The sequence below is a fragment of the Scomber japonicus genome, chromosome 10 (assembly GCF_027409825.1).
Source record: "Scomber japonicus isolate fScoJap1 chromosome 10, fScoJap1.pri, whole genome shotgun sequence".
Lineage (NCBI taxonomy): Eukaryota > Metazoa > Chordata > Actinopteri > Scombriformes > Scombridae > Scomber > Scomber japonicus.
In genome coordinates this window covers 1,841,253-1,853,752 of record NC_070587.1, presented here as the reverse complement: position 1 = coordinate 1,853,752, position 12,500 = coordinate 1,841,253, and the positions used below count along the sequence as shown (strand labels likewise).

Below are 12,500 nucleotides of genomic sequence, written 5' to 3'. Positions count from 1 at the left end.
TCTCCTATTATAACCATTACAGCTAACACCAGAGGTGAGCAGTGTCTCTGAGGATGGGAAGCTGTATGAATTGCTGGTGGAGAGCACAGTTCCTCTTCCATGTCTGGAGGAGTCTTCCTCCTCTACAGAGCAGTGCACTGTGTCCCTGCAGCTCAGCACAAGCAGTCAAGGTGAGGATGTCAAGCAAGATAATAACATAACTGCTTATTAGCTGTGTGTTAGGTTATAATGTAAGTAAGTAGATATCCAGGCATGCTCACATTAAAGTTGACAAACACTGCCTTAAATCCAGTCCCTTATTTATTTCCTCTTGCAAATAGTCAATAATTATACCCAGTAGTGATTTAATGTTTCCTGTGGTCCATTAAAACTATTGCCCCTTCTGAATGCACCTTGTATGTGATCTCCTTTATCTTTAACATGCATAAAAGGCAATTGGGGGCAATTGTGATTGTAAATTTGTATGGTATTCATACTGAGGGCAACATTTTTCTTTTGGTGTATCTTCACAAATCCCTATAACTGCAGACAAAGGGAAAGATCATGCAATGGATCCGACTGAATTAGCTCATAAACACTTGTTTCCTGTCTATTCTGTTGTGTTGTTTCTGCTGTGTATCATCATCTAAATCAGGGGAGTCAAACTCATTTTCATTCAAGGGCCACATACAGACCAATTTGATCTCATGTGGGCCGGACCAATAAAAAGATGGAAAGGAGGAAGGAAACAAGGATGGAAAGAAGGGAAAAGTAATAGGAAGGAAGGAAGGAAGGAAGGACGGAAGGGAGGAAGGAAGGAAGAAAGGAAAAGGGATTAGGAAGGAGGGAAGGAAGGAAGGAAAGACAAAAGGAAGGAAGGTATTAGGAAGGAAAGGAAGGAAGAAAGGAAAAGATGATGAAGGAAAGATGGAAGGAAGGAAGCATGGAAGGATGGAGGGAAAGAAACAGAAGGAAAGAAGACAAGAAAGCAAAGTAGCAAGGAAGGAAGGAAAGGAAGAAAGGAAAAAAGAAAATGAAGGAAAGGTGGAAGGAAGGAAGGTAGGAAGGATGGAAGGAAACAAAGAAGGAAAGAAGTAAGAAAGGGAGGAGGGAAAGAAGGACAGATAACAGGAGGGTATAGGACGGAAAAATAGACAGGAAGGAAAGTGGGCCGGATCACACCCCTTGGTGGGCCTGTTCTAGCCCACGGGCCGCATGTTTGACACCCCTGATCTAAATCCTCATTGTGTTGCAGATGATAAGGTTTTGTCAGGTGCAGATGTGACTCTGTCCTCGTGTGCGGTGCATCTGTCCCGGGGTCCCTGCAGAGACGGCGTTTGTGGCCGGGCTCTGATTCACTTCAGCCCCGTCACTGACTTTGTCAAAGATGGCAACAGGACGACTCAGATCTCTGTCAAACCCATCGTCACACAGAACTTTCTCTGGAACGGATATTCACCAGAACCTGCTCAGGTAAACAGATCAGATTATTCCTGTCGTGCTCCCGGGTCAAATTGACCCATCGGTTTTGACTGTTCCTTCCTTCCTCCCTCCCTTCCTTCCTTCCTTCCTTCCTTCCTTCCTTCCTTCCTTCCTCCCTCCCTCCTTCTCTCTTTCTTTCCTCCACATTACCTTCCTTCTTTCCTCTGCCCTTCTTTCCTTCTCTCCTTCCTTCCTTCCGTCCTTCTTCCTTCCTTCCTTCCGTCCTTCTTCCTTCCTTCCTTCCCTCCTTCTTTCCTTCCTTTCTTCATTCCTTCCTTCCTTCCTTCTTCCTCCCTTCCTTCCTTCCTTCCTTCCTTCCTTCCCTCCTTCTTTCCTTCCTTTTTTCATTCCTTCCTTCCTTCCTTCTTCCTCCCTTCCTTCCTTCCTTCCTTCTTTCCCTCCTTTCCTTCCTTCTTCCTCCCTTCTTTCCTTCCTTCTTCCCCTCTCCCATCCTTCCGTCCTTCTTCTTTCCTCCCTCCTTCTCTCTTTCCTCCCTTCCTCCTGTCCTTCCTTCCTTCCTCCCTCCTTTCCTTCCTTCTTCCTCCCTTAATTTCCTTTCCTTCCTTCCTTCCTTCCATCTGTGCTTCCTCTCTCCTTCTCTCCTTCTTTCCTTCTTCTCTTTCTTCCCTTCCTCCATCTCCCTTTCTTCCTTCTTTTGTCCTTCCTCCCCCTTACCTTCTTTCCTCTGTCCTTACTTCCTTCCTTCTTTCCTCTGTCCTTCTTTCCTCCCTCCCTCCTACCTTCTTTCCTCCATCCTTCCTTCCTCCCTTCCTTATTTCCTTTCCTCCCTTCCTTCCTTCCGTCCTCCATCCCCCTTTCTTCCTTCTGTCGTTCCTTACTTTCTCTCTCCTTTCTTCCTTCCTTCCCCCCTCCCTGCCTTCTTTCCTTTACTCCCTTCCTCCCTTGACTCGAACACAACAGGAGGGTTAAAAAAACTGATATTATGCTCATTGTGTATGAATTTATGAGGCACAGATTTTTAAACATCATATTATATCTTTATATAGTTGGTCATTTAGCTCTTTGCACATTATAGTATTCCTGTTTAACCCTCCTGTTGTGCTCCCGGGTCAAATTGACCCCATCTCTTTTGACTGTTCCTCACTTCCTTCCTTCCTTCTCTCCTTACTTCCTTCTTCTTTTCCTCCTTTCTTCCTTCCTTCCTTCCTTCCTTCTTTCCTCTCCTTACTTCCTTCCTCTTTTCCTCCTTCCTTCCTTCCTTCCTTCCTTCCTTCCTTCCTTCGTTACTTCCTTCCTTCCTTCCTCATTTGCTTTTTTCTCACTTCCTTCCATCCTTCCTTCCTTCCTCCCTCTTTTCCTCCCTCCCTTCCTTCCTTCCTTCCCTCCTTCTTTCCTCCTTTCCTCCCTTCCTTTGTTCCTTCCTCATTTCCTTCTTTCCCCACTTCCTTCCTTCCTCTTTCCTCCCTTCCTTCGTTCCTTCCTCATTTCCTTCCATCCTTCCTTCCTTCCTTCCTTGACCTGAGCACAATAGGAGGGTTAACCCACTGATTCATAATTTTTGTTACAATTTTTGTGCTGCATCATCATTTTTTGTGGGTTTTTAAATATGCATGAAGACTGAAACTGATCTCTCTTTTTCATTCAGATAAAGGTGATGGATGTCCCCTCAGCCTACTGCTACTCCTTCACTGATCCTCACATTATCACATTTGACGGCAGGTACTTCATTCTTGTGAAAATCAAATGCACAAATATACAGAAAACATTATATAACATCATATGTATTATTCATTACAAGTTAACAGATTTTATTATGTCTGGACATTTTTATGTATGATGGAGAATGATGACTCTCACCCTGTAATGCAGTGGCATCTTGGGCAATTGTTTCACCCAATGCATGCTGGGATAAAGAGTTCACAGGAGCAGGCATGTTAACCCTTAAACAGACCTTACTAGTTATGTCATTTGCACCTCAAGTAAGTAAGGAAGGAATGAAGGAAAGGAGGAAGGAAGGAAAGGACGGAAGAAGGAAGGAAAGGAGGAAGGAAGGGAAGCAAGGGAGGAAGAAGGAAGGAAAGGAAGGAGGGAGGAAGGAAGGAAGGAAGGTAGGAAGGAAAGGAGGGAAGAAGGAAGGAAAGGAGGGAGGAAGGGAAGGAAGGAAGGAAGGGAGGAAGAAGGAAGGAAAGGAAGGGGGGAGGAAGGAAGGAAGGAAGGAAAGGAGGGAAGAAGGAAGGAAAGGAGGGAGGAAGGGAAGGAAGGGAGGAAGAAGGAAGGAAAGGAGGGAGGAAGGAAGGAAGGACAGATGAAGGAAGGAAGAAAGGACAGAAGGAGGGAACATTTACCCTAACAGCTGAACTTAGATCTGAGGAAGGAAGGAAGGAAGGAAGGAAGGAAGGAAGGAAGGACAGACAGATGAAGGAAGGAAGGACAGATGAAGGAAGGAAGGAAGGAAGGAAGGACGGACCCGGTAGGACAACACGAAGGTTAAAGAGTCTGTATCTCCTGGTGCACGTTGTCTGTTTAAGGGTTAAAAAAAAAAGAATCAATAACTGTTCTTCTTTATTAACCTGCAGGCGCTACGAAAACTTCCAAATAGGAACCTTTGTCCTCTACAAGAGCAGCCTCTGGCCATTTGAAGTCCACGTCCGTCAGTGGGAGTGTGGCAGTTTGCTGCACGCCGCCTCGTGTGTGTGTGGCTTCGTAGCGAGGGATGGCGGAGACGTAATTGCTTTTGACATGTGCAACGGGGAAATGGGTGAAACCAAGCCACACCTGTCTGTGAAGAACAGAGACTTGAGCAAGAGTGGCATTCGCATCACCGAGTCCTATCAGGGACGCAAAGTCACCGTGAGTGAGGATGAATCAGCAGAAATCTGTCTTGTCACGAGTGTATTTTTTACTTAATAATGAACTGATATATAAATAAAAACTTCAGTATGATTTGGAAAAGAAAACTATTTAACCCTTTATAGGACACTCATTGAAAGGAAGGAAGGGAGGAAGGATGGAAGGAAGGACGGAAGAAAGAAAGAAGGAAGGAAGGAGGGTAGGGGGGAGGAAAGAAAGAGAAGGAGGGAGGAAGGGAAGAAAGAAGGAAGGAAGGAAGAAGAAAGGGGGATGGAGGAAGGAAAGAAGGAAGGGAGGAGAGAAGGAGGGAGGGATGAAGAACAGATGGAAGGAAGGAAAGGAAGGACGGAGGACGGAAAGAAGAAAGGGAGGAGAGAAGGAGGGAGGGAGGAAGGACAGATGGAAGAAAGGAAGGAAGGACGGAGGAAATAAGGAACGAGGGAGGGAGAAAGGAAAAGAGGAAGGGAAGAAAGAAGGCAGGGAGGAAGGAAAGGAAGGAAGGGAGGAAGGATATTTTGGGATATTTACAGAAGTTACCAAATATAATTATTTGCCCAATAAAGAGTTAAATTAATAATTTTGGGAAATTTACTTATCTGCTTTTTCGTCGAGAGTTAGATAGATGAGAAGTGGTATCAATCTTCTCTTCTCACTCTAAAAATAGCTAATACACCTATTCTGGAAAATGATAAACTATTCCTTTTAAAGTATTTGGAAAACATTAGCTGTAATGCAAATGGATGTGTGAAAAAATCTATGGAGATATAACTTAGTTTCAAAAAATCAAAAATGAGTGTTTAATCTACACAGCTGCTTGTTGTTGAAGATATTTTACATTTTCTCTCGACTCCATGTTATATTTCTGTTTTATTGCAGATGACCTTCTCATCAGGAGCGTTTGTTCGTGCCGATGTGTCCGACTGGGGAATGAGTCTGACGCTGAGAGCTCCCAGTTCAGACCGGAGCCACACTGAGGGTCTGTGCGGGACCTACGACGGACAGTCAGACAACGACTTCCACGCAGCAGGGGGCGCCACACTGGAGGATCTGCACGCTTTTATTTCTGAATGGAGGTCAGTATATTTTATAGTGAAGTGTCAGGCAACAGGAAAGTTAGGTTTTGGTTCTGATGAGCCGTTAACATTTTTAACATTGATTAAAAACTAGGGCTGTCAAACGATTAATTTTTTAATCGCAATTAATCACATTCCCATAGTTAATCGCGATTAATCGTGTTTTGAATTGCATGTTTAAAATCCTGTTTTCAAGGCAGTTTTAAGCCCATAATGTAAAGCATTTCTTACCAGAGTGTCTTAACTGGGAATCAATCACGGCTCTGCTGCGACTCCCACACTCCAAAATGGTCCTTTGGTGGAGCTGAGGCTGGCTTGGCTGCACCTGGGTGTTTAGCGTGGAGGTGCTAACTCAAACTCCACGTACTCCGGTGGTAGTTAAACTCCGTTTGACACAGGTTGCATTTTACTTTTGACTTGTCAACTGAAGCGTCTGGAAGTGTTTTAAAGTTAAACAAGCCGTTCAAAAGTCCAGTAGCTCTCTTACTTTCCATCAGCGCGGTAGGTTTACTGCAGGAGGCCACTTCAAAGCATAGCGCTACAGCTAGAGGAGCCGTCTACGGGGGAGTAGAAGGGACAAAAAGGCTTGAAAAATTAAAATGCGATTTTAAAAAAAACACGTTACGGATTGCATTTATCTAATCGCAATTAACATTAACGTGTTAATGCTGACAGCCCTATTAAGAACATATGACAATATAAAGTTTTTATTTCTAGAAGCTAGCTAGCGGTGCAGAAAGACGATGTACTGCCTACTAAACCCTGATTGGACAGTTTACCAATATATTTGTTATCGAGGCTTGACAACTTATTTTTGCCCTGGTGCTGCCTGTCATGTACAGACCCTCCTTTCCCCCCACTGTTGGCTCCAGCAGTTCTTCTTCACTGATGTCTTCTTCTTTCTTCCTCTGTCAGGCTGCCTCCAGGGACCAGCCTGTTTGACACCGTGCCTTCCTCTCTGAGTACACTGAACCCCCGCAAGTTCTGTAACTGTCAGGCCGAGCCCCGCCTCACATCTCCACAAAGTCGCGCTCAAGCAGTCGCCTCCTCCGACTCCTCCTGCTCTCAGCATGGCAACGTGCACCTCCCCAGCATCATCCCCACTCTGGACGTCACAGCAGAGTACATCGGTTCAGTAGAGCTACTCAGAAGTGAGGGGAATGAAAGACAGTCGCTGCCTCCGGGCCTCTTCAGACAACACACCCGGGATGCTCAGCCACATAAAAGAGGCTTCACTAGATCCTCGAGGGCCTCCAGGGATAGAGGTTCAGTCCCAACCCAGCAGCAGCAGCAGCAGCAGCAGCACAGAGGCAGGAGGCAGTCCCACCGTTACATTTCTAACTCCCCGCATCAAAGCCTCAGCCAGTCTGATTTGGAGGGCTTCACCTACTTCTTCCCAGAGGACCATGAACCGGCAGTACATTTAGACTTTTCCCCAACGTGGCCGACACCTTCTGGCCTGAGCGAGCAGCAGGTCAGAGCTCAGTGCCATCAGGTTGTGGTCAACTCGAGCATAGCGTTAGGTTGCAGGCGTCTTCTAGAAGAGACAATAGTTAGTGGAGCGGTGGCCATGTGTGTTACTGACTTACAGCTGAAGGATGATCAGTCATGGCTGAACGCTACGTTACCGCTGCTGGAGAACGAGTGTGAGAGGAGGCTGGTGGAGGAACGGAGGAGAGAGGAAGAGTACCAGGATGTTCTGGCTATCCTCAAGTGTCCTAATCTGTGTAATGGGAATGGACAGTGCTCGGAGTGGGGTTGTGTCTGCTTCCCAGGATTTGGGTCTTCTGACTGCAGTGTGCTGTCTGGTAACATATTAAACATACACTGACACAGATACAACTAATCCTAAATCCTAAATCAGCCAATATTAGCTTATTTCAGGTCTAACAATCCAATGCTTGTCTGCACTCTTTCATGGTGTGAAGACCAGATCCCAGAGATCACTGAGTTGGAGAAGGAGGGTCTATGTGACGTCCGACAGGGAGATTGCTCCACCATCCAGGTCTATGGTCAAGGTTTTAAGGACTCCTACGAGCTCAAGTGTGAGTTTGTTAAAGAAAAGGTACTTTTATTTTCTTTTTTCCCTTCTTTGATCTGATGTTTCCTTTTTTTTTACTACCTGGAAAAAAAGAGAATCAAAAATACACAGAGGAATATCTTGGTCCATGTAGATCAGGGGTGTCAAACTCATTTTCATTCAAGGGCCACATAATGCCCAATTTAATGTCATGTGGGCCGGATGATTAAAAAGATGGAAGGAAGGAAGGAAGGAAAGAAGGAAAATAAGATGGAAGGAAGGAAAGAAGGAAGAAAAAAAGGACAGGAAGGAAGGAAGGAAAGAAGGAAGGAAGGAAAATAAAACAGGAAGGAAGGAAGGAAGGAAGGAAGGAAAATAAAACAGGAATAAAGGAAGGAAGGAAGATAAGACAGGAAGGAAGGAAGGAAGGAAGATAAGACAGGAAGGAAGGAAGGAAGGAAGGAAGATAAGACAGGAAGGAAGGAATGTGGACTTTGTCCCCCATCACTTACATTAAAAAAAAATATTTCAACATTCATTCTGATGTTTTAAGACAGATTGAGAAAATGTAGATCTCGTGCTTTAAGCTGATATGACCCGAATGTTAGTGAACAGTATTTTATTTGCACATCCAGCAGACACAGAGCAACACTGCCAGGAAGTGTTTCTGGCAAACTGACAAATTAAAGTCATGATGTGTGTATAACTACTCTGCTTTAACTGTGTCTTTCTGCCAGTTTATGCTAGGCAGGTACCGTACCGAATTTATTAGAGTTCTTTCTAATGGAAAAAGCTGCCTGCTGCAGCCGGAGATAAGGTTGATAAAAGCTCTGAGAGTAACCCAGACAGTCAAGTTACAGGCTGCAAAACCAAAACCATGATCTGAAACTCACCAAAATGCTCTTTAAAGCTGAGGAGAATCACAGAGTCTTATAATGATGATTACATGCGACCACTGTCACATTATAATACAGAAATATTGATAAATGCAGCTTTAAGATGAATTAATAGAGTGTTATATGCTTGTTATAATTACTTACTGAACAAGCTTATAATTTATAACAAGCTTCAATGAAAAGATTCTCAAGCTTCAGACCAGAGTGAAGCTGCCCAGTGTCATTCATCTTGCTACTTTATCCTTTTCCTCCTTATTCCCATCTCTAATTTCTCTCTCCTCTTCATGGCTTCCCTCTTCTCTCCCTCCCTATGTCTTGACAAGTTTGTGGATGGGGAGTGGGCTCTGGATGAGCCCCAGTTTGTTCTGGCCACCTTTCTGGATGTGACGGCTCTGGAGTGCCAGCTGCCTCTGGAGAGCAGCCAGACTCCCGCAGATGTGGACCTGGAAACAGCCACAAACAGACCACTGGCCCGCTGGCAGATCAAAGTCAGTCATGTCTCAAGTTATTTTTGCACTGCACACTGGTGAATGTGTCATAAATGAGTCCTCGAGAATATCAAAATCAAAGCTCTATTCTTCTTTATAAAGATATTTTAATGATCACATGACACATTAAATCTGCACTGTAGTAATGAAAAGTAGACAGATGCAAAAGATTTGGATTTGTTATAATTTGCTGGCTGCTGCTTGTTTAACCCTCCTGTTGTCCTTGAGTCAAGGAAGGAAGGGAGGGAAGAAGAAGGGAGGAAGGAAAGGAGGGAGGAAGGAAAGGAGGAAAGAAAGGAGGGAAGGAAGAAGGAAGGGAAGGAGGGAAGTAAAGGATGGAGGAAGAAAAGGAGAGAGGAAAGAAAGAGAGAAGGAGGGAAGGAAGGAAGAAGGAAAGGAGGGAGGAAAGAAGGAAGGAAAGGAGCGAGGAAGGAAAGGAGGGAGAGAGGAAGGAAAGAGAGAAGGAGGGAAGGAAGAAGGAAAGAAGGAAGGAAGGGAGGGAGGAAAGAAGGAAGGAAAGGAGGGAGGAAAGAAGGAAGGAAAGGAGGGAGGGAGGAAGGAAAAAGAGAAGGAGGGAAGGAAGAAGGAAAGAAGGAACAGTCAAAACGGACATAGTCAATTTGACCCGGGAGGACGACACGAGGGTTAAAAGCTCCACAGACTGCAGCTGCAAGTCTTCTCCTGTTTTGACTTGGTTTAGGAGTGAAATGGACCCAGCAGTGTGAAACTGTGGAGAATGATTAGTTTATCTGACTGCCAATGAAAGAGTGCAGGGATACTTTTTCACAACAGTCAGATTTGATTAACATGAGAACATTTATCACTGAGTTTAGCTTTCCCAACACTGCTGATGCTCTCAGGTTGTACGGCAGAGGTGTCAGACTCATTTTCATTCAAGGGCCACATACAGACCAATTTGATCTGATCTGGGCCGGATTATTAAAAAGATGGAGGGAAGGAAGGAAGAAAGGAAGGAAATAAGAAGGGAAGGAAGGAAAGACAGGCAAAAGGAAGGAGGGAAGAAAGGTAGGAAGGACAAATGGAAGGAAGGAAGCAAGGAAGGTAGATGGAACAAAGGGAGGGGAAGGAAGGAAAGACAGGCAAAAGGAAGAAGGGAAGGAAGGACCCAAAGGAAGAAAGGTAGGAAGGATAGAATGGAGGAAGGAAGGAAGGACAGATGGAAGAAAGGAAGGAAATAAAAAGGGAAGGAAGGAAAGACAGGCAAACGGAAGGAGGGAAGAAAGGACAGAAGGAAGAAAGGAAGGAAGGAAGGACAGGTGGAAGGAAGGAAGGAAGGACAGGTGGAAGGAAGGAAGGAAGGACAGGTGGAAGGAAGGAAGGAAGGACAGATGGAAGGAAGGAAAAGAACACAGGAAGGAAAGTGGGCCGGATTGCACCCCTCGGCGGGCCGGTTCTGGCCCGCGGGCCGCATGTTTGACACCCCTGTTGTACGGCATAGATAGTGTATTCAAATATTTGAGTTGTTGAAAATGACCCCACTGCTATGAGTTCATTTATGTTCCCAGTGATCCACTGTAATCACAGTTCTGCTGATGGCAGGTTTCCAATGATGGCTACAGCTACAGTAACGCCAAGATACTGACTCTGTATGATGGAGCCTGCCAGATCTGCAGCCTCAACACTGAAGTCCTCTGCACCCTGAGGGTAAGGACACATTTTGATGATGGTTTAACCCTTAAAAACAGGCAGGAGTGGAAAATTAGATGTAAATAATCCTTACTAGTTATGTCATTTGCACCTAAAGGAAGGAAGGAAGGAAAGGAGGGAATAAGGAAGGAAGGAAGGAAAGGAGGGAGGGAGGAAGGAAAGGAAAGGAGGAAGGAAGGGAAGCAAGGGAGGAAGAAGGAAGGAAAGGAAGGAGGGAGGAAGGAAGGAAAGGAGGGAGGAAGGGAAGGAAGGAAAGGAGGGAGGAAGGGAAGGAAGGGAGGAAGAAGGAAGGAAAGGAAGGAGGGAGGAAGGGAGAAGGAAGGAAAGGAAGGAGGGAGGGAGGAGGAAGGAAGAAAGAAAGGAAGGACAGATGAAGGAAGGAAGAAAGGACAGAAGGAGGGAACATTTATCCTAACAGCTGAACTTAGATCTAAGGAAGGAAGGAAGGAAGGTAGGACAGAGGAAGGAAGGAAGGAAGGAAGGAAGGAAGGACAGTGGAAGGACCCGGGAGGACAACATGAAGGGTAAAGAGTGTGTATCTCCTGGTGCACGTTGTCTGTTTAAGGGTTAAATTTAGCATATGGATCAATAAGTAGAAATAGCTCCACAGATTTTCATTTCCTTTAACTGTAACATATCTTAGCACCATCACCTCACCAACACCTCCTGAGGTTCATAGACGTCTGCTGCATCAGATTGTACAGATCTATTTCCACTTGAGCTTTGGTACATTTGATCTTTACAAAGTGGAAATGTAGAATTTATATCCTTCAGCACTGTTCAGAGCTGATTTAGACTAGATGGTGCCCCTGGACACATCTGTGCCGGCCGACAAGGTTTTATTTTCTTTGCAAAGAAAAGATCAATATCAACATGCGAGCGGTTCAAAATGAAGAAAGACCCCGAGCATGGGGAAACATTTATACCTGAGGGAAAGGCCCACCTCTGGGGTGTGTTTAACGTCAGCCTCTTACCTACGCTGTGCTTCCACACTCTTTTGTCTTTGGCAGGTAATCGGCACCGACCCCCTGAAGTGTGAAATTAAGAGGTCTAGACAACATAATTTAAAATACTCAAGGGTTTGAATGAGTGTCTCAGGTAGTAGAAATGCAAAGGAATTGAATTTACAATTACATTTAAAAGTCTGATATCTTGGTGAGAAGGTGGGAGGTTGGGTATTTTACAAAGGAGTTGAAATTACTATTACAGTCACAACCTCGGATATCAGAGATTTCCATATAAGAACAGATGGAGGGTCATCTCCGACCCACTTCACCATGATTGCTTTCCTTGCCAACATTAAGAGAGATTGAATTACTTCTTCATGTTGTTTAAGAACATTGGGGACAACATTGATATTTTTTGATATATGATATTTATTTTCCTTCCCAGGAGAAAACCTGCAACATAGACGGCCTGTGTTACAGTGAGGGGGAGTCCAATCCCAGCATCCCTTGCCTCACATGCCGCCCCGACTCCTCCAGACACACATGGTCCATAGCAGAGAGTATGTGCACAGACATGTCAGTGTTTCTAATCTGGTGTGCCTCACAGATCGTTCATGTCGTTCTGATCCATCCCACACATGACGTTTCTCCACATGTCGAGCAGCTCCGTGCAGATCGGAGCCACTGATGTTGTTTCAGTCACACAGAGGATCCTTTACCTCATTGTTTCACTTTCTGACCAACTTCTTCAGATGGAAGTAGGTCAGACTGTGTGCTATGTTCAGAGGAAATGGCAAAATATATAACAGTGACTCAACTGGAGTTAAATCACTGATCTAAAGGATAATGATGAGAAGACAAGGTGTATTGATTATTGATTGGGCTGATTCAATCATGCATGCATTCTCTCATTTAAAAGGGAGAGCCTGACCACTACTGGAGTTTTTAGGCATAAATGATATGATATGTAATGAGCATGATATTTTAGAGGATGACCAGTAAACATATCAATGTAAGAGGAAGTTAAATGAGTTTCAATAACTGGTGACGTAGTGGTAAAGGCACATACTGTGATCACAATAACCCTCGAGTCATTCTGCTGGAGCTCTTGTATAAAGGCCCTCCCGACAAACACT

General features: G+C 44.8%; 1 protein-coding gene across 1 annotated transcript in view; it reads left to right on the top strand.

Moving 5' to 3' along the window:
- Positions 1 to 12,500, top strand: part of vwde (von Willebrand factor D and EGF domains) — a 52,676-nt gene that overhangs the window by 18,164 nt on the left and 22,012 nt on the right. Inside the window, 11 exon segments of the mRNA XM_053326838.1 lie at positions 23 to 178; positions 1,243 to 1,452; positions 3,068 to 3,141; positions 3,999 to 4,272; positions 5,149 to 5,345; positions 6,261 to 7,153; positions 7,274 to 7,410; positions 8,585 to 8,749; positions 10,310 to 10,414; positions 11,810 to 11,940; positions 12,029 to 12,122. Coding sequence (XP_053182813.1) covers positions 23 to 178; positions 1,243 to 1,452; positions 3,068 to 3,141; positions 3,999 to 4,272; positions 5,149 to 5,345; positions 6,261 to 7,153; positions 7,274 to 7,410; positions 8,585 to 8,749; positions 10,310 to 10,414; positions 11,810 to 11,940; positions 12,029 to 12,122 — 2,436 coding nt within the window.